The 25,669-nt window shown below is 37.9% G+C and overlaps 2 protein-coding genes and 1 long non-coding RNA gene across 17 annotated transcripts in view; 2 read left to right on the top strand and 1 right to left on the bottom strand.

The window, feature by feature from the left end:
* Positions 1 to 14,442, top strand: part of DNM1L (dynamin 1 like) — a 59,689-nt gene extending 45,247 nt beyond the window's left edge. For 3 of the 12 annotated variants that reach the window (XM_081591612.1, XM_081591606.1, XM_081591603.1), the window contains 11 exons: positions 2,843 to 2,963; positions 3,186 to 3,341; positions 3,569 to 3,658; positions 5,937 to 6,029; positions 8,500 to 8,556; positions 9,211 to 9,288; positions 9,599 to 9,631; positions 11,640 to 11,816; positions 11,969 to 12,078; positions 12,208 to 12,367; positions 12,631 to 14,442. In XM_081591612.1, the coding sequence (XP_081447738.1) occupies positions 2,843 to 2,963; positions 3,186 to 3,341; positions 3,569 to 3,658; positions 5,937 to 6,029; positions 8,500 to 8,556; positions 9,211 to 9,288; positions 9,599 to 9,631; positions 11,640 to 11,816; positions 11,969 to 12,078; positions 12,208 to 12,367; positions 12,631 to 12,687 (1,132 nt within the window). In that variant the 3' untranslated portion in view covers positions 12,688 to 14,442. Of the gene's footprint in view, positions 1 to 2,842; positions 2,964 to 3,185; positions 3,342 to 3,568; positions 3,659 to 5,936; positions 6,030 to 8,499; positions 8,557 to 9,210; positions 9,289 to 9,481; positions 9,632 to 11,639; positions 11,817 to 11,968; positions 12,079 to 12,207; positions 12,368 to 12,630 lie in introns of all 12 variants that reach the window. The other 9 variants (XM_081591604.1, XM_081591602.1, XM_081591600.1 and 6 more) reach the window with 5 other exon arrangements.
* YARS2 (tyrosyl-tRNA synthetase 2) lies at positions 1,166 to 25,669 on the bottom strand. Of its 4 annotated transcripts, none has more exons than XR_014082413.1 (7): positions 24,868 to 25,669; positions 23,866 to 24,033; positions 16,864 to 17,019; positions 16,385 to 16,555; positions 15,508 to 15,779; positions 4,306 to 4,437; positions 1,166 to 3,641 (listed from the first exon to the last, which is right to left on the bottom strand). XR_014082413.1 is itself a non-coding variant. In XM_081591613.1 (5 exons), the coding sequence occupies exons 1-5, from the start codon at positions 25,647 to 25,649 to the stop codon at positions 15,620 to 15,622; spliced, it is 1,437 nt and encodes a 478-aa protein (XP_081447739.1). In that variant the 5' UTR covers positions 25,650 to 25,669; the 3' UTR covers positions 13,670 to 15,619. The 4 variants fall into 4 exon arrangements, 2 of the variants coding, with proteins under 2 accessions (XP_081447739.1, XP_081447740.1); XR_014082414.1 differs by having other exon boundaries at positions 15,508 to 15,660; XM_081591613.1 differs by lacking the exons at positions 1,166 to 3,641; positions 4,306 to 4,437 and having other exon boundaries at positions 13,670 to 15,779.
* On the top strand, positions 16,859 to 18,624 carry LOC145546010 (uncharacterized). The gene is made up of 2 exons (XR_014082416.1): positions 16,859 to 17,015; positions 17,181 to 18,624. It is a non-coding gene; the product is annotated as an uncharacterized LOC145546010 (long non-coding RNA).

The following is a 25,669-nucleotide window of genomic DNA, read 5'->3' as shown; positions in this document are numbered from 1 at the left end:
ATTATCTGATTATGATTTATTATCTGTAAAACAGGAATATCATTTTGTAGAAATTATGAACGATATCTGATATGTATGTAAAATGCTTTATAAAATATGTAAAAATATGTAAAACATGGTAAAGTTTCAGGTTTGTTTTTTTTTAAAACAAGACTTTAATTGATAAGTATAACATTTTCTAATTTAAAAAGTTTGTTTCTTTAATATGGACAACAACATTGTTCATGAAAAAATTAAAAAATGCAGATAAGTAAAAAGAGTAAAGTGTAAGGATAAAATTACTTTTAGTTCCATCATCCAGAAATAATCCCTATTACTTTGGCATTAATCTAGACATTTTTCTTTGTATTTATAAAACATATAAATGGCTATAATACACATCTTTAAAAATCAGATGCTACAGAATCATTTCTTTAAATCAACTTGTCACAAACAACTGGTAGAAATTGCACATTTGTATTTTCAACCTTAAGATTTACATAGTATTTTACTTTTTGGACATATACTCTTATTTGTTCAATCAGTCCCCTACTCTTGATAGTTTGCTTTCAGTTATACACAAATATATACAATGTTGTGATGGACTATCTTTGGAGCATGTATCCAAGTAAATCATAAGGGTAGATTTCTAGAAGTAGAATTACTAGATCAAAAGGTATATCACATCCTCAAAGTCTTTTATCATTGCTATATTAGTAGTGTGGGCTAAGTTGCTTCAGTCGTGTCTGGCTCTTTGCGACTCTATGGACTATAGTGCACCAGGCTCCTCTGTCCACAGGATTCTCCAGGCAACAATACTAGAGTGGGTTGCCATGCCTACCTCCAGGAGATTATCCTGACCCAGGGATCAAACCTGGATCTCTAATGTCTTCCAATATGTTAGGAGGTCTCTAACATCCTCCTGCATTGGCAGGCAGGTTCTTTACCACTAGTGCCACCTGGGATATTAGTAGTAGATTGTATTGTTTTACTAGTAGCAATATATAAGAATATATTTCTCTGAACTCTCACCTTTAAAAAGCCTTTTAATTTTGAAAAATAACTATAGGTTTCTAGCAAGTTGCAGATAAATGTAAAGAGAGGTCCCATTCACCCTTCACCCCACCTCCCCCAGCATTGACATCCTGCATATCTGTAGTACAATAACAAAGCAAGAAAATGGACATTGGTACAATCCACAAAGTTTATTCAGATTTCACCAGTTACACTTCATGTGTGTGTGTGGGTGTACAGTTCTGTGTACTTTCATGTGACCCTGGTAGCCTTCTGTGTGAGTTAACTCCATAGACTACTTATATCTTTGTAATTATCTAATCAAGCCTCATTAGAACATTGAAGAGAGACCACTAATATCTCTTTCAAGGACTGGGAGAGCTCCATAGTTAGGAATGCATTTGGGTTGGGCTGTGAATAGAATATGGGGAAGGCCTTAAGCAGTAAGTAGAAGGGTATTTTAGGCTTTGGAACAGCAAAGAATAGTGCAGGGCGAATTTGGAGAATGGCACGTACAGTGATGGGATGTAACAGGAAGAAAGGCAAGAAAGGTGTCTAATAAGAACAAGACTGTGGAAAGTGTAATATGTCAAAATTTGAAGAGCTTCCTACTATAAAAAAATGAAAACATTTTTGGTCACAGGAGTTCCCAACTTTAGAAGGGTAATTCTGGTCATTATGGAAACTATTTGGAGAAGGTAAAGGCTGGAGGCAGAGAGACTAGTTACTGGTAATTTTAACTATTTTAAAGTATAATATGTACTACTAAGTATATTCACAATATTGTACAACCATCAAATAGTATCTATTTCCAAGATTTTTCATCATCCCAACAGAAACTCTGTATCAAATAAGCAGTGATACCTGTCTTCCTCTCTTCTCCTAGCCCATGGTAACCTCTGACTTACTTTCTGTCTATGTGAATTTCCCTATTCTAGATATTTCATATAAGGAGAATCATACAATATTTGACCTTTTCTGTCTGGGTTATTTTACTTAGTATAATGTTAGGCTGGTACCTTCTGCCTAGGCTACTATAAGAAAGTAGTGAATAGTGATGGTAAAAATAGAGAAGAATGAATGATTTGGGGGAATATACCATATTAGGTTTCAACTGGACTTGAATGAAAAAAATAAAAGATAATACCAGGATTTCTAGTCATTAAGACAGGAAACACAAGGTATCCAGTATGTAGGCCTAGAGATTTAATTTGTTTAAAGCAGGGATAAGCCCATTGACTAAGAATCATCATTTTTACATTTTTTTAAATGGTTGAAAAAAAATTCAAAGAATTTTTTATGTAGTGTATATGTAAAGTTCAGATTTTAGTGTGTGTAAGTTTACAGGAACATAGCTATGCTTATTTGTTTACATACAGTCTGTGGTTGCTTTTGTGCTCAGTGGCAGAATTGGCGAGTTGTGACAGAGGCCTGAAAAGTCTAAAAGTATTTAACTGGCCTTTCATAGAAAAAGTTTGCTGATCTCTACTCTAGACTGTGAATAGATAGAAATTAGTAGGATACTTTTGTTATCCTTAAGGAGCGTGTGGTCTAGTTGAAAACTAGAGCAGAGAAAAATGTTTAGTCATTCTTAGTTAACTGATGTTTTCTGACAGAACAGTTTACTCTGTGTGTGTGCACGTGCACATGCATATATGAATGCCTTTTGTGAAATGACTCCTTTCCCCATTAAAAAGATCAGAGAAATTGGTTCATAATACAGTTGAGAATACATGGAAATGGTCTAAATGTAGTGGTCCATCATCTTAATGCTTACAGAAAGACTTCTAGTTTGTAGTGTCTTTCCCTTTTAGTAATACTAGAAATGATATATTTCATTGCCTTTCAGATGCGGTGGTGCTCGAATATGTTATATTTTCCATGAGACTTTTGGGCGAACCTTAGAATCTGTTGACCCTCTCGGTGGCCTTAACACTATTGACATTTTGACTGCCATTAGAAATGCAACTGTGAGTATGTTTAACTTTTAGAATTTTTTGAAATGAGGTTAAAGATTATTTTTTAATCCATGTATCTTTTTTAATGAATGGTACAGTTTGTTATTTTGCTCTTATTCTTGAAATTAGGAAGTACTTTTCATGAAAAAATACCAAAAAATGTGATTTATTTTAACCTTAGGGAAGAACCAAAATTATATGTAGCTATAAGAGCTCAAAATTTTATCTTTTTAGGGTCCTCGTCCTGCTTTGTTTGTGCCTGAAGTTTCATTTGAGTTACTGGTCAAACGGCAAATCAAACGTCTGGAAGAGCCCAGCCTCCGTTGTGTGGAACTGGTTCATGAAGAAATGCAAAGGATCATTCAGCACTGTAGCAATTACAGTACACAGGTATTGAGAAATGTTATAGGTTTCTGATTAAAGAGTAAAAGACATGAGGTGATGGTTTCAAGGGGCAGGAGGAAATATAGAAGGTGGGCTAAAAGTTAAAATTTTAGTTCCTTATCTAAAAGTGATATTTGAAATAGTATAGTTAAATATAGCTTCCAAATCTGATTTAGTATTTCAGTGATTAAGTTTCCTTCAAACAGACTGTTTCTTACTTCCATCATATATAGGAGTTGTTGCGGTTCCCTAAACTTCATGATGCCATAGTTGAAGTAGTGACTTGTCTTCTTCGTAAACGGTTGCCTGTTACAAATGAAATGGTGAGCTATTATTTCATAAATCATTGTAGTTACTGTTAATAAAATCATTTTGTATACTTTATGCATTTAGGCATAATGTTTCCCAGTGTATCAAAAAGAAAAACAAGTGAATTTCAGTCTTATTTCAAAGGAAACTTCAGTAGTTCTGGTATAAAATGCATTTTTCCTCATATTTTAGTCCTTGTTAGCCTGCAGCCACATTTTCCTAAAAATAGCCAGCAGAAGTTTATTGTTGAGGACTGTATTCAGGTTTGCTTTATTATATATATGGGCTTCCCAGGTAGCGCAGTGGTAAAGAATATGCCTGCCAATGCAGGTAGACCCAAGAGACACAGGTTTGATCCCTGGGTTGGGAAGATCCCCTGGAGTAGGAATGGCAACCCACTCCAATATTCTTGTCTGGAAATCCTATGGACAGAGAAGCCTGGCAGGCTACAGTCCATGGGGCTGCAATGAGTCAGACATGACTGGGCACAGCTCAATAAAAATTAAATATATTATAAGAACCTACTATACAAGAAACAAAAAGTGAAATTTTATAGACAAGCACATTATAAAAATGTAAGGATTAAAAATGTAATCAAAGGTCTCAGACACCTATTGGCAAACCAAAAACATCTCATTTTCCAAAAGGTAAAAAATGTTACCTGTTTAAAGTCTGGACAAGATACTTTGTTCCATTTCTATTAGCCAGAGATAGGTATTTCTTTTGAAGGAAAGCATATTCATCACTGAGTGAATCAGATACACTCTTCTTATTGTTAATATGTAGCTGGCTCCTAAGGTTGAAAAAATTAACAAAACTGTTTCAACTAAAGTAAACTGTGGTACTAAGTACTTTGGATGGTGAGGAGGATGACAGTGATAGCCTAAAATTGATGATGATGGCACCAGGAACTGTCTATAATGCTTGACATGAATTGTTTTATTTAATTCTCACAATAATTCTATGCAATAGGTATTATCTCATTTTATAACAAAGTAAGGAAGGCCCAGGGAGATTAATTTACCCAAGGTCACATATTAAGTAATTCAGCCAAGATTCAAACTGTGTGACTTTTAAGTAAGCAGTGTTTGAATAACATAGGCAACATTATTACCATTAACCAGTCAAAAGCAGTACTCTTAAGTAACAGGTAAAAATATACGTGTCTTAATCAACTTGATTAAGACAATTGATTGTCTTAATCAATCAATTATCCATGGACAAGAAACTAAATTGGAGAGTAGCCATCTATAAATACAACACTTTTATAACGCTTGCCTTGAAAAGAGATAATGGGAATTAAAAAAAGAAAGAAAGGTAGGGGTGAGGGAAAAAGACGTGTGATTAGAAGCAGACAAGTATAAAGACATCAATTAGTAACATTTTCATTTTAAAAGGTCTGAGACCAAAGATGTTAGGAATCATTTAAACCCACATTACACCTAGTTTGTGGATGAACTAGGAGTAGAACCCAGACCTCATGACAGTTTCAGTGCTTCCTATTCAAAACCATCCTTGGAAGTATAGCATGTAAGTGCTGCTGCTTAGTTGTTTCCCTGGCAAACATAACCACGAATTGAAATGAGTGAGAACATGATTAGCCTGATCTTGGACTCTACCCACTGATACCAGAGTCATCAGAATTTCATTTAAATAAATCATTTTCACTGGTTTTGATCTTTTAGTGCTGTTCTGATACCTGAGATTTATCAGACAGTGAAATGAAGGACTTAGTTTAATCTCTCTATAATGCTAGAGTAATTAATTTCAACTTTCCTTTTTGATTATTGTCCGAATTAGGATTTTGAACTACATATATTTAAACTAGGTGCTTCATATTTAGGGCTAATCAATTAGGTTAGCTCAAGCCTTTAAATGTATCCTTTACCCAAGTAAAGTTAACATCTTTAACTTATATCTGATTCTGTAATGTTTTATTATTGAACCTGAACTTTTGACATGGAATAGTGGATGATCTAAGGCTTTTATATAGCAAAGTTCCTTGGAAGTTAGATACATATCAAGTAGGTAACTTTTTCCCCCCTAACAGTATACTTCTGTCTAATTCAGTGTCAAAAATGCAGTCTTAGATGCTGAAATATAAATAATTTAAGAGAGCAAATTGTTATTTGATATAAGATTTATCAGTTGGAGTATAATTATCAAGTATTTATTTAGGCATGTTTCCTGTATGGTCTTTCAGAATTTATCTGTTAAATAAGTTTACATGTTTCCTAAATTAAAATTAGGTTGACATAATATTGTATATAGCCTAATTTTATTTTTTTCTAGGTCCATAACTTAGTGGCAATTGAATTGGCTTATATCAACACAAAACATCCAGACTTTGCTGATGCTTGTGGGTTAATGAACAACAATATAGAGGTAAATACCATTTGAATTTGTGTTTTTTGAGAGACAAAATCTGTTTTAGATCAATTATATCAAATTTACTGAGCAAGGAATAACTATAAGACATTTATGTACCTTATTATTGTCATATTCCAAGAATTATGCTGAGGGCATTACATTGTTTTCTTAAGTTTAATCCTCAAAACCACCTGGAGGCATTGTTTTTATTTTCTGCTGTGAAACTGTAAGTCAGAGAGGATCTGGGGCTTACTGCTTTAGTGTTTGAAGGACTGCCTGGTTCCATTTCAGTTAACTGTTGTTGCAGTTTATTAGACTGAAGTATGTAAAACAGTGGATGTTTAAAATTGTTTTTACTTGATTCTGCAAGCTTTGAAGGAAACAATCCAAGAATTACCTAAATTATAGTGTATTTGGAAAAACAGTACTGTTTCACCACTACTGTGGTTGCTGCATTTCATGGATCCTTTCTTTTTTCCATTTGAGGTTAATGTTGTAGGTTGCATAAGAACTCAGAAGGAGCCAAGGCTGATGGATAGAATGATTTATCTGGATGCATTTTTTTCTGTGCCATTTTTATACAAAACAGTAAAATTTTCTGCTGTTTCATAGTCCAGGAAGACCTCAGTCTCTCTTCTGTATCAAATTTCCTCTTATGCACATGGGTGGAGAGAAAATTGTAAACATGGAATTTAGGAACTGCAAGGGACCTTTTAGTTAAAAAGATGAAGAACCTGAGACCCAAAGCTGGTAACAGCTGTTACTTTACTGCTTATTTTGCTGGACACTGTTAAAAAGCACCTTCTCTAGAACAGGTACAGGGAACTGTTTTTTAGCTGCATAGTTGAAGTAACTCCTATTGTCAGAAAAAATTCCAGAGAATTGCTGTGGCTCAGCTTCAATCTCTGATTGGAGACCTAAGGTCTTGCAAGCTGGGTAGCATGGCCAGAAAAAATTCCAAAACACATATAAGTAAGGCACTTTAAAACACTTAAGAAAATGGACTATATAACAGTTACCATGTTAAAAATTGGCATGTAGACACTCTTTTAAGATAGGAGTTAGTTCTTGTAACATGGAAACCTTCAAGGAAAATTTTTGTCTGAAACCCTTTTTCTGACAAGGTCATTTATGATATGATTTCAGTTCAGTTATTTTTCTTACAAGTGAATGTCTCTGATTTTAATGACTATGTGTCAGAGAAAAAACACAGACACTCTCATTTAATCTTTAGAGCAACCTTATAAAGGTAATGTTAATATACTAGGAAACTGGGGCTGAGAGTTCGTAACTTGTTCAGTTAACAAAGCAAGTAAGCCAGCTCTCCGGGGCCGGCTAAGGTCATAACTGGTTGGTAATGGTTGGTAATATACTAGCATGAAAATTTCTGGTCTCTTGATTCCTCTGCCTTTTGCTTTGTGTCCTTCTTCAAAATGTACGTTTAAATGCTAACTTGTAATTCTGAAAATTGTTAAAAATCCATAATTTTTATCATTTGCTATATTTCTTATTACTAGGTAAGTGAAAAGTTAGTATAATTTGTTACAAAATTTTCTTACCCAAAAACATCATTGTGAAGCTTTGTTAATTTACACCTTTTTTGCAAGTCTGAGTGTTCATGAAATGCTTTCTACTCAGGAGCATTCTGACTGCATTTAACTTAAATGCTTTTCTGCTGTATTTGATGCTGCTTGTGAACCAGTATTAACACCTTCGTCCTTCTATATTTTCATAGTCTTGCACCTATTATGGTGCTTGACATACAGTAGGTACTATTGGTTTGAATTTACAGTTTCTTTAGTTTGGTACCAGAATTACATTGATGATATCAACCAATTAAAGAGTGGCAGGTGATCAGTCTGTTAAATTACCCAGGTTACAGAACAGACTGTCAGTTTCTAACACTAAGAAAGCAGAACATTCTTATAGATATTTCTTGTTTTGTGAGAATTGTGTGAATACAACACAAATAGCAGCAGGTTAGAGTGATTTTTAAAGGCTTTGCTTAAGTTTTCTGTGATCTGTGTACTTCAGATTCTATATGGTATGTTGAAGGCTTATGTACACTTTTATGTGGGATCAGTTTAAATCAGTGATTCTTTTTTAAAAAAAGTTTTTTTTAAATTAATTTTTTTACTTTACAATATTGTATTGGTTTTGCCATACACTGACATGAAAAACTTGGTGGGAAAGGCAGAGATGATGCTGGTCCACTGCCCCTCTCTTGAGAATTCTTGGTACAGGAAGCCACTATTACTGATGTTGTATTTATCCTTCAGGTATGTTGAGGCAGAAAAAAGATTGAGAAGCATTGGGTTAAATGATTTCTTGTTTGTTTTAAAATATAATTATGGCATGAGTCTCAACAGTGGGAGGATATACTGTTAGTTATTCCATACTTTTCAATTAAGCTGAACATTTTCTTTAGTAGCTTACATCTCATGTTCTGATGATCATGAATCTTATGCTTGCTTGTGTTTTATAGGAACAAAGGAGAAACAGGCTAGCAAGAGAATTGCCTTCGGCTGTATCACGAGACAAGGTAAAAAACATTTTTAAAGCATATTCCCAACCAATATGCAGAGATGGATTGGTGAGCCTCAGAATATTATTGAGTTCTAGGAGTAATTTTTTCTTCTCACTTTAATATTCCATTGGCATATTTGAGTAAAGGTATGTAAGTTTCAAAACAGGCTTTGAGTAATTTTTAAAGATAAATATTTTTAATACATTGTAATAAATGCTTAAAGGTGGATTTTAAGTATCAAGGCTTTTTGAAGAATTCAGTGACTGTCAACTTTGTAAAATTAGTTGAAATGACTAATGACTTTATTATAACAAGAGGTTTTTTTCGAGAGGGAAGATGACAATATGTGCATACCAGGTTTTAGTTTCCTGTAATAGTTGCATATATTAAAGTTTTTGTATAAAAATCTGTTACCTTGAATTCTTTACCAGAAAAGATCTTATCAGCTTGTAAAAATCAAAATGAAGTTTTTGGATTTGAACTTTTCTTAGGAATTCATCTGAACAAAGCCTTCAACAAAGGTGACAACAGTGACAATAGTATAAGAAATAAGGCAAAATAAACATTATGTCCCATTTTTGTTTTTCATGGGGAAAATTCGTATTATAGAATGTTTCTGAATGCATTTTTGGCATCCTTGATTTTTTTCCCTGAATTGTTTGCCTTTAGTCTTCTAAAGTTCCGAGTGCTTTGGCACCTGCCTCCCAGGAGCCCTCCTCTGCTGCTTCTGCTGAGGCTGATGGCAAGGTCTGTTCTGATTCTTAATCTAAGCCTGCATGCCTAATTTGGTGCAACATAATCATCTGGAAACAATACACTGAATAGCAGAATATTAATGTGGGATATTGTGCTAATAAGATCATTAGTCTAATAGAAATTTTAAATCGTTTAACAGTGTATACTTCATAAATTTGTTAACATGCTTTTGCTTGCAATATAGAAGATGCACACAGAAAAAGAACTTAAAGAGGAAATTATCCTGCACTTTTTGAATTTCAAGCCAACGGTATTTAAATTTTGGTTGTTAAACTGCATGTTTTAACATATCTTTTAACAGTTAATTCAGGACAGCAGAAGAGAAACTAAAAATGTGAGTCTTACTTCACAATGAAAATGTTGGTAACCCTGGTTTTCAGAAACACTGTCTTCAAAACCATTGAAGAACTTGTTTGTAACAGTTGGCATCTCTCTCTCATTGTCTTTGTTATGTTTAATGTTTCTCTTATTCAACTAACTTCTAAGATGGTATTAATTCTAGTTTTAACATTGTTTTAAATAATAACAGCCTTTCCCACCGTTTTCTATTACCTTCAAGAATAGTGTTGAATATAATATTTTGGTAGGGAATTAAAATTCTGGAGATGAAAATTGTACTTCTGGACTTTTCCTCTTTAAAGGTTCTGAGATCTGTCCAGTGCTAATAGGTAATCCTCTTAGGCTTCTTTCTTTTGCTTTCTTACGCACTTGTCACCCTAAATATGTAGCTTAACGTGTGCCTCAACAGCTTAAGCAAATTCAGAGCATACAGGGGGACTGCGAGAGTTTGAGACTGTTGCCAGTTCTTGATAAAATAATCTGTAAGTTACTCAGACCCATTCTTATTTTTATTTTTGTCATTCAGCTCCTTTCCTTATTTATTGTCCAGGTTTAAGATTCTGAACCTCAGATAAAACCTTATAATTAAATGTCTTATCTTCTTTCAGCCCACTGTACTAAGATCTTAAGAGAACCATCTAAATCATTGCTTTTTATTTTACTCATGGCTTCACCTTGAATTTGCTCACTCTCCTTAAGATTTCATATGTAGGTCTATCATTCATGTATAGTTAACAAGCATTTAGAAATACGATTACTCATTTAAAAAGCAGTATATAAATATTCCACCTACATATTGATAAACATCATCTTTAATACATATTTTAAAGACAAATTTTGGGCAGTGTTTTGAATCAGAATGATACAAAAAAACATTTAACAATTGCTATAACACTTAAATTTATATAGTCACTTTTATTTCTATAATTCTGAATGCCATTTTACCTTCATTTTAGACTGTAAAATCTTAAAGAATATCTAAAAACATGTCTTAAATATTGATGAATTACTGTTCCCTGTTACCTTAAACAGTCATTTTTCTTTTTATAAATCAAGACTAACAGATATCCTAAAAAAGAAGGTGCAAAAGCACTTGTGATTAATGGCAACACTAGATTTCTTTTAGCAGATCCTTTCTCATGGGCATAAACATTGAGGGGACTGATGTTGTGTTTGTCGTATTCCACATTTTAGGCAGCTTAATGTCATTATCAGGCCTCCCAGGTGGCTCAGTGGTAAAGAATCCACCTGCCAATGCAGGAGACGCGGGTTTGATCCCTGGATCAAGATCCCCTGGTGGAGGAAATGGCAACCCACTCCAGTATTCTTGCCTAGAGAATCCCAGGGACAGAGGAGCCTGGTGGGCAACAGTCCATGGGGTCACAAAGAGTTGGACATGACTTAACACACACACACACAAGTATGCATGCAAACTCATAGAATCATGAGTGTGTTCTTGTTTCTGTTAATTAAAGGATTCCTACTTTTATCCTGTGACTATAAGGAACATAAACTGACTTGAGAAATATATAAAGTCTTAACTTTTGGAGACATGAGTTCATTGAACTTTCAGAGAGATCACAGTTCAACAGTGTTTAAAGTTACTTTGAAGAAATAATGTGAATAGCAGTTTTGGCTTTCCTTGTGCTTTTAATGGTCAGTCTTGTTTTAAAGGGTAGCTGATATTTTCTCCACAATCTCTAGTGTTAGAGGTTGGAGAGGAGGAAAAACTTTGAAAAGTTAGCAAGTAATAAAAAAGGAATTTAAGATATCCTGGCTTAGGCCTTGCTAGCAATTTAGAACAGAACCTCTTTATTTAGACAGCTCAGGGTTCCAGTTGCACATGACACTCAACCATCTCTCTCTGACGCTATCTCTCTGAATAGATTAAACTCCAGATGGGTACTAGATGGGTATTCTCCTTGACTCCTATCAAAAAAAATTTGTTTAGATAATGCCAGTTTGATATGGTTGGTACAGGTCTTGGAACATGTTTTTTTCAGGTTGTATCTGGAGGTGGTGGGGTTGGAGATGCTGTTCAAGAACCAACAACAGGCAACTGGAGAGGAATGCTGAAAACTTCAAAAGCTGAGGAGTTACTAGCTGAGGAAAAATCAAAACCAATTCCAATTATGCCAGCCAGTCCACAAAAAGGCCATGCTGTGAATCTGCTGGATGTGGTAAGCTGCAGAATTTGGTTGAGGACAAAGAACCAAATTACCAAGAAAGCATTTTAAGACAGAAGGAACTGGTATCTCAAAAACATACTGTTATGTATTGTCATTTCAAAATGGCACAACGGTAACTTTGTTCTCCCCCTCACCCAATTTAGCCAGTTCCTGTTGCACGAAAACTATCTGCCCGTGAACAGCGGGATTGTGAAGTTATTGAACGACTTATCAAATCATATTTTCTTATTGTCAGAAAGAATATTCAAGACAGGTTAGTATTATGTATATAAATCAGACTTGAATACTGCTGGATAATTTCTTAATCCTTTTGAAAATATATGTATTTTTAAAAATTTAGGTTTTTGTTCTCAAAGAAATGGATTATTTGATTGTTTTGCAGTGTGCCAAAGGCGGTAATGCATTTTTTGGTTAATCATGTGAAAGATACTCTTCAGAGTGAGTTAGTAGGACAGCTGTATAAATCATCCTTATTGGATGATCTTCTGACTGAATCTGAGGACATGGCACAGCGTAGGAAAGAAGCAGCTGATATGCTAAAGGTAAACTGTGAATTTTTAAAAGTTTTTCTTATTTGGGTTGTAGGTATAAACATTTATTATTTAAAATGCTTGGAGATATATATATATATATATAGTCTTTGTATGCTGGCTAAATATTACTCTGTTGGCACTTGATTCGATTCAAATTTCAGAGAAGATATGAATCAACCACATATAAAGTGGAGAGATTCTCCCATATTAATTCAGATTTTTTGGTATTATAATTTAAACATTTATAATTTTTATCATCTTCTTTAATGCAGGCATTACAAGGAGCCAGTCAAATTATTGCTGAAATCCGAGAGACTCATCTTTGGTGAAGAGAACTATGTAATCCTGAGATTTTGTTGACTTGTTAGTACTGCCTACTTGAGTAGAATTTTATTTATGAACTCCTATGTCTTGCAGTGATACGAATCTGCTCATGTGAAGACTGGCTATAAACTGAAAATTGTATTCTGTATTCGAGAACAAATCACAAATTTAATCCAAATAATAAATGGCTATTTCTAAAATTTCCTAGTATATATAAAATACATCAAGTCTGTCTTATGACAGTTTCATTTGAACTTAAAAGGAACCATTAATAGTTCTAGTTGTACAACCAGTTTGTCTGTGAATAAGATGACCTGTGTGATCTGCTAGTAGTCTTAAAGCTGCTGCCGTAGCCCTTCAAGAAGAATGCACCAAGACACCATTTCATATGACTATGATGCATGCACTATATAAATATAAACCGACCTGGCTTTGAAAGAAATGGGTTGACAAGTTACTCACATAGTCACTGTTCCAACTATCTTTTGATTTAGTTTTATTGAGCTTCTCTGCAACCTTTGACGTGTCTGTAAGAAAGCTGAACACATGAGAGGATCTGTAACACTGACAGTGATGTGATGTGCATAATGTGTAGCTACCGTCCTTCCACTTCTGGGTCCACTTTCCCCTGGTGCGTTAAAAATTAAAATATCTTTGATCTTACTTAAACTTGGAAGCATGAATTATGTTTTACTGCATTAAGAACAACCATCTAGCCTTGATTATCTAGTAAGACTTGGTCATGACCATTTCCTTTTAGTTTTCAGAAGAACTAGTAAATTCTCCTTGGCTTTCAGATATAATAGTAGTAATCCAGTAATCCATCTATAAAGTGGAGCCCACAAGACCACACTTCCAAGATTCACCTGGAGGAGGGTCTTAGAACCAAATACTGTACTGATTTTAAGTGTATCTTCTTTCTGTAAGCATTACTTGGTAATAGTTATTACTTTTGCTTCACACCAACAAAGTACATTAGAATAAATGTACAAAAGTAATGGTGGGGCTTTATTATTCACAGAAAAACATCCTGACACACAAATACTCCTAAATGCTTTCAGAGGGTTGGGAGTGAGGTTTAGAACATGAACACATTTTACCAAAATTCCCCAGATTATTCTTGATATGAATTACATGATAAATTTTAAGATGAATTATATATTCCAGATATTAAATTTATTTTTATGTTATGACATTTATGAAGAAATACTGGCAGGAACATATGAATGTGCATTACCTTTAGCTAATGATACTCACTCACTGTACTGAGAAACAACAGGATCAGCAACTGATCTCAAACATAACAGATTCAGTCTGGTGATACAGGACTATGAATCTGTTAGCAGTACCATCTTCACAGAATACATGCTTCCAAAATGTTTATTAGCATACTTTAAAATCACTCTGCCATTATTAAACATCAGTTTTGAAATTATAGCCATCCATGAGTCATGTATTTGAGACAGATCAGATGATTACCATTCTAGTCTAACTTTAATTTGTAAGGGGGGACAAAACCTCATGATGTACCTTTCTCCAGCAAATTTCAAACTGAAAACATTACCTGCTATGGTAATGCACTTGTTAGTACTACACACCATGTACAAAGAAATACAGGCAAGATAGGTACAGAATGAGGAAACCTATTGTTGGCCCTTAAACCGAGTGAAGTTCTGAAATGTAGAGGTAATCTCTGACTTACAATGGATACCTGTATGTTCTTTGTAAATAAAGTTGCTGGTATGAAGTGACATTAAAAAGCTTGTCAATAAGTGAATTCTTGCTAACTGTACTCCCAGAAGAGTACATGCAAATCTACTTTGGAACATAGCAACATAGCTTATACTATATAAAAGTTTAATGACTTTTTTCTTTTTAGATTTTTATAATTGACTGAGGTTTTATTATAATACATCTCCATTTTTTTGCATATGAAGATGACCTGCTCCAAATAATCCAGGTAGTAAATAGCTAGAATTTGAACTCTAGATCCATGCTTTGCTGCCTGTAAGATTTTCTACAACAAATCTGATTGTTAACCATTTTGTGTGTATGTGTGTCTTTTACTTGATCCTCAAGTGATCAAGTGAAATTAAGGAAATCGAGAGAAATCAATGATCTGAATTTCTAGATGTTGCAAACAGTTCTGGAGAATCAACTTGCCTAAAGAACGTAGAGCTTAATTTGACTAAATCTTGATTCCAGATCCTTTAAATTTGACCTGAAAACTTCCCTTCCTGGAATATCTTTTGATATTCTCATATGTTTGGATATTTTAGTGTATACATTTTGCCTCTATTTTATCTTGTTGGTTATTTAACTTTTTGGTTCATCTCAAGCTACAATCTGCTTGGGGACAGAAGTTGAAACTTAAGACTAATTTAAAAGTTGGTAAATTTATAAGACACTGCTAACTTTTTTACTGAGTTAAAACAAGGCTAATGAGTAAATTTAATTTCATGGAAACACAGGCAAGAGACTGGAACTCTGAATTATAAACTTTCTGATAAGTCAGGTACTGATTTTTCTTCAAAAAGAAACTATTTCTACTGTAATTTCTAATGCTCTCTATGGCTTCCTCTAACTTTTCTCCTTTTTTATAGAATTTGCTTCCTGAACAACAACAAAAATCCAGTGATATATTCACCTGATACAAGAGCAAGGACAGGATAGGAAACTTAGCATTTAATTTTTCATGAAGCATAATTATTAAAAGAGATTAAACCTAGAAATCATGCTTTTTTGTGTTAGTCTTTAATATTTAAGGATCAGGAAATAAAATATTCCACACTTAACCAACCTGTATGAACAATGAAACTACTCACACTGAGGCCTAGAATATACTCCATTCTTTGCTTTGAGTTGCTTAAGTGAAGGTATAAGTTTGTATATCTTGATAATGAATGATGGATGTTTCAACACCAGAAGGATTTTTCATCATAGCTGAAGCCATTTTATAATGTAGAAGTTCCTTTTTCCTATTTTAAGTAATGAAAGTCCATTCTTAAGAATATGTTGTCCAACAACTAAAACACTCTCTGGATTTGTTACTTGTCTGTGATTTATACTGACTCCACCTTCTGTAATCATCCGATACCTAAAAATAGACATGTTTATTAACTAGATAAAGCTAATCATTGTTGACCACTCCCAACAATACACATATACCATTATTTCATTTAAATTTCAAAGGCTAATTGAAACCATTTAGCACTGAATTGTTATCTTCATGTTTGCTAGATTCTGCCTCCCCTTTAGTTCTTCTAAAGGAACAGATGGAAGAAATTCAACTAAAATTTTAAACAGGCTGAGCAACCCCACTACGCCCCTCAAATAAAGATGATACAGACTGAGTATGAGAGGGGCTGTGTGAATCTGTATACTTAGGGCCTCTGATCTTATGATCTTCTCAAACTGACTATCCCTGAGCCAAATGATCCCAGCGTATTTATACAATTGTGGTTCCTTAAACCAATTCTCTAATGCTGGAGAAAAAACTTACCAGGTTAGACTTAATAAGAGTACAGTAATACTGTACAGAAAATTTAAGTTATTTTCAGCAATAAGTACTCTCAGTTTTCACTTTATTCTCAGACTAACCTAACATCTATAAGGAATGAGATGCCATTATCAGGAAAACACCACCTCTGGAAACACATGGTATGAAATATAACTGTGAACCTAAAAGGTAAATAACCTTACCCTCGGGGACCATCTGGAATGGCATTTGCTTTGCGGCACGTATCTAGGACGCTTGTTCCAGGGTCAAGAACTAATTCAGAAAATGAAGCTTCTTTAAACAGTTCTTTTAACTCTTGATCAGACATGACTTCCAGTGCATCTATGCTGCTGTGATAAAGGGCTTGTGTACACCTGGAAAACATGTTTTGAGAACCATGTCACGTTGACTGCTTATACAGATTCATGTTCTACCTCCCAATAACCAATTATGAAGTACCCATTATATTCCAAATGGGAAGTTTTTCAAACAGCAACATTTATCTTGTATAATTTATAAGCTTACTTCAGGACAAACTTGTTTCCTAGTAAATGAAGGCTAGTATTTTAAACCGGTTAACACTGACAGTCCTTGTTAGTGGTAAAAGGTAACTCTAAAACATTGGCTGCAAATATTCTCCAGTCTCTTAACTAATCAAGTGATCATTATTCTACAAGGCCACCTTTTAGCAGAGGCCAGCCCTTCTTGTCCATGAACAAGCTTTGTTACTTCTGCAGCAAGTCGCTTCTGAGGACCCCGCTTTTCTGGCTCTGTGACATGCAGCTGCATGATGTGGTCAATCTCTGGAAGAGGCAGAAAAGTGAAGAGCTTCAGGTATCTTTGGGGTGGAAAAAAAAAAAAAGCCTGTTAGAGTTATATAACATTGTCTCCCCCCTCTATTTTAGATTATGGAATATAACATGCAGAAATGTACCAAAAATGTGACAATAATACAACATCACCCAGACTGAAGATTTAATTTTGCCATCTTTGTTTCAGATACTTCCTTTTTAAAAGTAATAGTCTAGATACAGATGACCCCATCCCCATCATATACGTTCTTCTTGCTCCAGAGACATCATCAAAAATGCTGGGCTGGATGACTCACAAGCTGGAATCAAGATTGCTGGGAGAAATAACAACAACCTCAGATATGCAGATGATACCACCCTAACGGCAGAAAGTGAAGAGGAACTAAAGAGCCTCTTGATGAGGATGAAAAAAAGAGACTGAAAAAGCTGGCTTAAAACTCAGCATTCAAAAAATGAAGATCATGGCATCTGGTCCCATCACTTCATGGCAATAAATGCGGCAATAATGGAAACAGTGACAAACTTTATTTTCTTGGGCTCCAAAATCACTGCAGATGGTGACTGCAGCCATGAAATTTAAAAGACACTTGCTCCTTGGAAGAAAAGCTATGACAGCGTATCAAACCTAGATAGCATATTAAAAAGCAAAGACATCACTTGCCCACAAAAATCCATACAGTCAAAGCTGTGGTTTATCCAGTAGTCATATATGGATTTTTAGAGTTGAACCATAAAGAGGGCTAAGCACAGAAGAATTGATACTTTGAAATTGTGGTGCTGGAGAAGACTCTTGAGAGTCCCTTGGACAGAAAGGAGATCAAACCAGTCAATCCTAAAGGAAAACCCTGAATATTCATTGGAAGGACTGATGCTGAAGCTCCAATACCTGATGCAAAGAACAAACTCATTGGAAAAGACCCTGATGCTGGGAAAGATTCAGAGTAGGAGGAGAAGGAGGCAACAGACGATGAGATGGTTGGATGGCATCACTGACTCAATGGACATAAGTCTGAGCAAACTCCAGGAGATAGTGAAGGACAGGAAAGCCTGGCGTGCTACATTCACAGGGCTGCAAAGAGTCAGACATGACTTTGCAACTGAACAACAATAACAGATACACAACAGTGCTCCTACCCAAGGAAGCACAATTGTATCACGTCCCCTCACCCTTCAAGGTAACCACTCTCCCGACTTGCATGGTAGTCACTACCTTGTTTATATTCTTACCATCTCAGTATGCCTCCCTAAACAGCGTCACTTAGTTTTGCCTCTTTTTAGACTTTATATAAACAGAATCATACAGAACTTATTTTTTTTTTGACTACTCTGGCACATCAGATTTCCCTGGTGGCTCAGATGGTAAAGTGTTTGCTTACAATGCGGGAGACCTGGGTTCGATCCCTGGGTCAGGAAGATCCTCTGGAGAAAGAAATGGCAACCCACTCGAGTACTCTTGCCTGGAAAATCCCATGGACGGAGGAGTCTGGTAGGCTACAGTCCATGGGGTCGCAACGAGTTGGACACGACTGAGTGACTTCACTCACTGGCACATCATGATGTTGGCAATGCACCCATGTTGCTGTGTGTGCAGCTGTGAATACAGCACTCCACATTAAAAACAGTTCACAATGTATTTATTTTGGTGTGGGTATTTTGTGTTGTTCCTACTCCTGGACAGTAGTTAATGGTGCTGCTACTACTATTCCCATGTATTTCTCTTGGTATACTAAACTGTCAGGGATATGCCCAGGGGAGGGACTGCTGATATTAACACAAGTCATAAATGTATTCTACTGAGTAGGTATAGCCACATATTTTTCCAAGCGGTTCTATATGTATAATGTAAGTGCTTGACATTAAGCTTCTGACTGCTTAATGCCAAAGTATCCATTTCAAAGACACTGATCTCAAATAAACAACTGCCAATTGTATGTCATAGCTAGTACCAAACCAACTAGGTAAGGAACCAGGCTACCCCCACTCATGAAAATCCCCTTTTAGAAAGCCCTGGGTAACTGAGATAACTGACTGCCTGAATGACCTCTCTTCAGCCTTCTCACTCCCTAGTTTTCCCTGTTTTAAATTAGCCAGTGAAGAGTGAACCTGTGGAATCCTAGGCACCCCAATAAAGGCAGAGCCCTGGGTGGGTCCTCCCCCCTTCTATCCTTGACTCACTGTGTGCCCTGTGCCCTTTAGAAACTAAGTAATACATTTTATTTTTTAAGGTTCCCTGATGATTGTTGCTGAGGCGTGTCTTATAGTCATAATAAGGACCACAAGTCTAGTCTAGTCACAAGTTTGGCTCTGGCCAAGGAAATGTCTGTGGGGGCTCCCACAAGTAGTACGGGCCCAGGTGAGGACCACCCCCCACCAACCAGGCATTTCTAGCTGATGGTATCACCACCAACAGGTTGAGGCCCACATAACTGGCAAAGGCATAGTTGGCAGGACTGCATGACTGCCCGTTAGCTTTGACTAGTTTACTAACTGGCTAACCCAGATGGATAACACATTTGCAAGGGTAGCAATGTATGCTGGAGGTCCATAATGCTATTATGTCTTTTGCATACTGCCTCATGTTACCTCAGTATTCATCCCAAAATGTCACTGCTGCTACAATTCGACAATATCCACAGTATTGTGATCAACAATCAAAGTCATATCCTCCAATGAGATGATCAGACCACTAATTATAAAAGCCTTGATTTGACTGCTAATGTACATGAAAGTCCTTTACATCTCAGGGTAAGGAGAGCTAATGAGGGTGGAATGAATCCCAAGGCTATTATCACTGTCCAGCCTGAGGCTCTGAGTGCAAGGCAAAGGAAAGGATACTCACATAGGTAAGGAGGAAAGAGACCTGGCCTGTGAGTGAGTCATACTGGGACTACACTTCCTAACCTGGATGAATGGAACAACCCTGCAACAAGAAAATAGCAGAGCAAAGAAAGGGAAATACAGCTGAGGCGTGCTGTCCCTCTGTCCCCCAAACCCGATGGGATACCATGGGTTCAGTACCTGGTGTGATGTTGAACAATGGATGAATATAAATGCTCAGAACATCTTGTGCCAATGCCTTGTAAGACCCCTGAGGAGGTACAGCAGCTCCTTGATAAATCAGAACCCATATGGAGGCTTCCTGGGTGTGGCTTACTGCTGCTGTGTACCAATATGCCAAGGCTCTAGTGTTATGCTCCAAAGGCCGAGGGCTTTCCCAAAGACCCTGTGGTAACCTGCCATTGGAGGGAGAGCCCAGTCCTGGGGAGGATGACTGGAACACCCTGAAAAGGGAGGCAGCCATCTATGAAGAAGGCTTATGGGGATGTCTTCCACAAACTTTCTGGTGACAACATGTAAAATTAAGGTAATGAGAATCAGGAAGTAAAAACAGATCAGACATTACACCTTAACTGAAATTCTGTGCATAAGGAAGAAAAGGAAGGAGTTGATTAGCTATTGCAGGTTTTTGGAACCTAAATTGTTAACTCATGGCTGCTGAAATGCATCAGCTGGCTGGTATCTAAAGATCCTAAAATCTACAACCTTCTCAGAGATCTATCTGTCCAGGATATATGTTTCCTTCCTCTAAGAAACCACAGATCTTGAGTCCCCTTGGATTTCCCCTGAATGGGATAGAACAAAGCAACATGCCTCATGAAATACCCCTGCCACCAATGGAAAGGCTGACAGGGTTATAGGCCTCCAGTGAGGATGAAGAGGGAGAAGAAAGGAAGGGAGATGATCCTAGAGCCACCAGTATTCGTACCAGGGCCCTCCCTTGCCTCATCTGGATATTAACTGCCTGACTCTGGGCCCATCCTTCCACCACGGTGATTATTGCTAGAGGCTTGTCTCCTGCTGTCCAAAACTGGCATGGTCCAATTGGTTTATCATTTCTATGACCAGAGTGACTTAAATGACCCCCTCTTCTTTCTAACCCTGAGTCTCTTTGACCTTAAATCCAGAGAATTCTTGTTACAAGGTGCTCTAATCATGGGGTAATGCTTGTGCATTTTACTGGGACTGTCAAAACCATTCAAAGGGCACTGGAGAGCACTGGCAGGGTTCGTAGACATGGGGGAAATTACTCACCATTAAACCACCAGTGCACCAGGAACAACATGTACTAGGCCTTTTCATGTTCTGGAGGCAACACATCCCTCACCTCTCACCAATTCTTTGCCACAATCACATGCAAGGCACCACCTTTCACTGGGGCGAGCCCAACAATACATTTGGGAAGCTGCCCAGCAGGCAGGCCAATGAGCCCTACCTTTAGTCCCATCTGGCTCCACATTCCAAGTCAGTACTTGACCATATTTGATTATGTCTCCTTGGAGTCCCTGGACCAAACATAAGTCTACTTGATTTCCTATGGATTTTGGATTAAGTGGCTAACCCCAAAGGATTCTACTGGGTTCTTTTAGAAACTGAGGCCCTAAACAGCCACCAATCAATACAACCACCTAATGCCCTGGATTACAGATGCCTCCTTGGTAAAATGAAAATGGTACCTTCAGGAGAGGGCTAACCTGGATATCAAAGCCTTTAAAAATTACAGGAGAATGGAGCTTCTCTCATGATCAGTTCCTTGTCCAAGAGACTTTTGGGAGTTGGTAGTGGTGCTCCTGCTGCTTGGGGAGTCCCTTGGGACCAACTGTCTGAGATGGACAGGGAGTCCATATTCCTAACCAGTGACAGCACCACCACTGTATGTATGCACTGCAGCTAGCTGGAGGACTGCAGCATTCCCCCTGGTTTCAGGGGCCTTCCTGGTGGCTCAGAGGTTAAAGCATCTGCCTCCAATGCGGGAGACCCGGCTTTGATCCCTGGGTTGGGAAGATCCCCTGGAGAAGGAAATGGCAACCCACTCCAGTATTCTTGCCTGGAGAACCCCGTGGACAGAGGAGCCTGGTAGGTAGGCTACAGTCCATGGGGTCGCAAAAAGTAAGACAGGACTGAGCGACTTCACTTTCACTAGCTGAAGAAGGTTGTCCTGACTCAGCCCAATTGGCAGAACTTGTAGCTGTTCACTTAGCCCTTGAAAGTGTAAGTTGCTCAGTCATGTCCAACTCTTTGCAACCCCATGGACTATGCAGCCCACGGAATTCTCCAAGCCAGAAGACTGGAGCTGTTCCCGTCTCCAGAGGATCTTCCCAACCCAGGGATCGAACCCAGGTCTCCTGCATTGCAGGCAGATTCTTTACCAGCTGAGGCACCAGGGAAGCCCTCAGGAAGCCAAAAAAAGAGAATGTTGGCAGATCTACATTGTCATAGACTCCTGGGCTACTGCTAATGACCTCGTGGTTTGGTCTGGCCAATGGCTAAGGGACAATTTTCTCATATAAGACAAGCCCGTTTGGCCCAAACCTGAAGAAGTCCCCAGTTCCTATCATTGCTACTCATGTTTCTGCTCAGACTACCTGCTCTGTGTGTGCGTGCTAAGTCATTTCAGTCGGTTCTGACTCTGCGACCCTATGGACTGTAGCCCACCACTCTCCTCTGTCTAAGGAATTCCCCTGGCAAGAATACTAACACTACCTGCTCTATGCTGGAAGCCATTTCAACAGTACTGCAGACTATTGCAGTACTAAGCCCACCACACTCTGCCCAGCACAAACCCTACCCGCTCAAAAAAAGGGCTCACAATTCCTTGGGTCCCTAAGGAATTCAGGCCTTAACAGCTTGGGCTCTAGTGAGCAGACTCACCATCATCTTCTTAGCAGCAGCCAAAGTTGTAACAGATGATTGTATTCTCTGTTCCCAAACCGAACAATGGAGGATATTCAGATGGGGACATATTCCCTGGGGAGACCAACCATGTTCCCATTGACAGTTAATTTCACTGGCCACTGCCCTTTTCTCCTGGGGCCTCCAGATACGCCTTCACAGTCACTGGACTTCTCTGGATGACACAAATCTCTTGCCTCTGTAAATTTATTTTTGTTCCCTTTGGATTGCCAGGCATTACTGACTCTGACCCACTTTACCTCTCCAGAGACTAAACAATGGGCTTTCCAACATAATATTTTCTGGAATTTCCATCTAGGTTATAGCCTCAGGGATCTGGCCTCACTGAGCATCATCAACCTCCTTAAAGAGATACTCCTGAAATTACTCTCAAGCAATTGGTCCCCAAAATGGACTGAACTCTTGCTCCAGACCCTCATCTTGCTTAATTCTCACCTCTTGGGCCTTCACATCCTATATATCAACTATTATACACTCACCCAAATCCCACTTTTGGTCCCCTCTGGCAATCCTCAAGATTCCCTCTGAGAGAACTTTTTTTTCCCTACTCAATAGTGGTTTTTCATGTTCTGTGGTAAAGTCTTAGACATTTAAAAAATTTAAGAATTATTCCTAAATTATTTTTGATGATTATTATGTCAGATGGCATTTTTTGGGAAAAATTCACTTTTTCTTTGTTGCAGGTGTATTTCTCATTAATTTATATTCTTCCAAGAGTTTGACATATTATGAAACAATGAGAAAAATCACTTAAAAAAAAGGATCTTCTTCTATGTTAAAGAAAAGGAACTTTGAGACAATGGTAAAATAAAAGTCAGGTTTATGATGAAAGGAGTAAAAAACTAGAATATGCAAGCAATAATGTCCTAAGTACCTGCTAGATGTAGATCACAAACTTGGCTCTAACTTTTTTAGCACCCACAGTAGTTTTCTGCTTTAACCAACAGTGTTTAACTACAATGTTACGTGATGTACTGCCTTAAATAGAATCTATGTTAAAATAGACAAAAAACCCAAAAAACTATGAAGGGATGAAGGGTATAGAGAGAGTCAATGACTAAAATTGTATCATGAGCTTAATGAACTTAATTTTTCTTAGCCCACAATTATTAAGAACTCACCTTTCTACCAAATCATCTTGTTGCCTGAGAAAAAACTGATACAATTCAAATGGAGATGTCTTATCTCTGTTTAGCCAAACAGCATTGCCAGCAGACTTGCCCAGTTTTGCTCCAGTTGTACTTGTAATTAGAGGAATAGAGATTCCAAACACATCTTCTCCAGTCAACCTATGCATAAAGAAGTTTATTATGTGCTTCAAGCTCAAGTTGTGGTAGGTTCTGCTAATCATTCTCAGATTTCATTGTGGTTTTTTGCTCTAAGAAACCTTCCTTAACCTTCTAAACCAGGATTCTTGTCCATCTTTCTGCTTTCACAGCACTCTATTTTGACATTTTTCGTTCTGAACTGCAATTGAACCAGTGACTGGGCAAGCCAAGGGGAAGTGCTGCATAATTGGGGCCTAGAAATTTTTAAAGGTTAGGTGGGAAGAGGAGAGAAAACTAGGTAAAGGTGTGGTCAGGTAGAGACATTAAAAGAGCTATTTTAAAGGATTTTTAAAATGAGTAGCATATGAGCTAGCCCTGTATTTCATCTCCCTCGAGAAAATGCCATTAAAGATACACTATTCGCAAATATTTGGTGTTGAAAAAAATTTTTTCGAGATCCCAGCCAATAACTAACACTTAGCTTCAGGGACGGTGCAGAGCAAGAGCAGAAACTACTCAAGGTGGCCCAGTCACGGTCAGGTTATAAACAGTCTTTCAAATTCGAAACACTGAAAAAGCTTCTTAGAAGCAGCAAACAGATGCAATCTGAATCCTGGCTAGTGGGGTCTATTTCCTTCAGAGCTCTAGAATATATCCCATACCTAATATCATTAATTCAGCACTTTAGTGCTCATTAGCCAGTGATACAAAATTAACCCCATTAGACTGTTAGGGGAAATAAAACCAACAAAGGCTGAAACAAAGGGCGTCACTCCACAATACCGACAGTGCATTACAGGCTATTTGTGTGTAACTTATTTGACCTAAGATTTCTCCCGGCCTACAGGCGCTTACTTGTGGATGAACTCGTATCCAGACATGATATTGCCCAGCTGATCTGATCCACCCAGCTGGACCCGGCATCCATAATGCTGGAACAAGTAGTAGAAATCATAGGCCTGGAGCACTTGGTATAAAAACTCGGCCAAACTCATGCCTTCGGGGCTCTTGAGCCGAGTCTGCACACTCAGCCTGCTCAGCAGCGTTCCCATGCGGAAGTGGCCACCCACTGCCGCTAAGAAGTCCACCAGGTCTTGCTTCTGGTACCACGCCGAATTGTCCAGCACGGTGAAGCTGCCCCAGGTCCGCCCATTTGCAAAGAGCTGCTGGTGATTAGCCGCTAGGGCCTTTAGCCCTTGGCTCAGCGCACGCGCGTTGCTTTGCACGCGCTCCGCATCCAGCGCCTCGCGCTCCTTGGTACGACCGCTTGGGTCTCCAAGGCGCGCCGTGGCGCCTCCCACCAGCGCGATCACGTTGTGGCCCGCTCGCTGGAAATGAAAAAGGCCCAAAAGCGCCAGCAGATGCCCGACATGAAGCGAGTCGGCCGTGGGGTCGAAGCCGCAGTAGATGGTCTGGGGAAATTTCCCCCCCGTGCCGCGGTCGAAGAGCTCTGGAAGCTCTGTCTTTGTACCCCTCTCGGGGAAAAATTCCTTGAACAGACCCCGAGCCTTCTGCACCGCTAGCAACCCCTGAGCAGCCGAGTGGGCCTCACGCAGCCCCAAGGGCAAGACTCCTGACAGGCCTTGGGTAGCAAGCCACTGGCTCCGGGAAATGCACCGCAACATGGGCGCCGCCATCTTGACGGCGGCACGAAGGG

The sequence above is a fragment of the Giraffa tippelskirchi genome, chromosome 4 (genome assembly GCF_054371585.1).
Source record: "Giraffa tippelskirchi isolate mGirTip1 chromosome 4, T2T-mGirTip1v1.2.pri, whole genome shotgun sequence".
NCBI lineage: Eukaryota > Metazoa > Chordata > Mammalia > Artiodactyla > Giraffidae > Giraffa > Giraffa tippelskirchi.
This window is presented reverse-complemented; position numbering and strand designations above follow the sequence as displayed.

Excerpts from the sequence above, each read along its gene's own strand:
- YARS2 (XM_081591613.1), bottom strand. The coding sequence starts at position 25,649 with ATGGCGGCGCCCATGTTGCGGTGCATTTCCCGGAGCCAGTGGCTTGCT. Across the intron at positions 24,034-24,867 it reads GGATACGAGTTCATCCACAA|GTTGACTGGAGAAGATGTGT; the intron begins GTAAGCGCCTGT and ends CTTTATGCATAG. Across the intron at positions 16,556-16,863 it reads GGGCTGGCCTCTGCTAAAAG|GTGTACACAAGCCCTTTATC; the intron begins GTGGCCTTGTAG and ends CATGTTTTCCAG.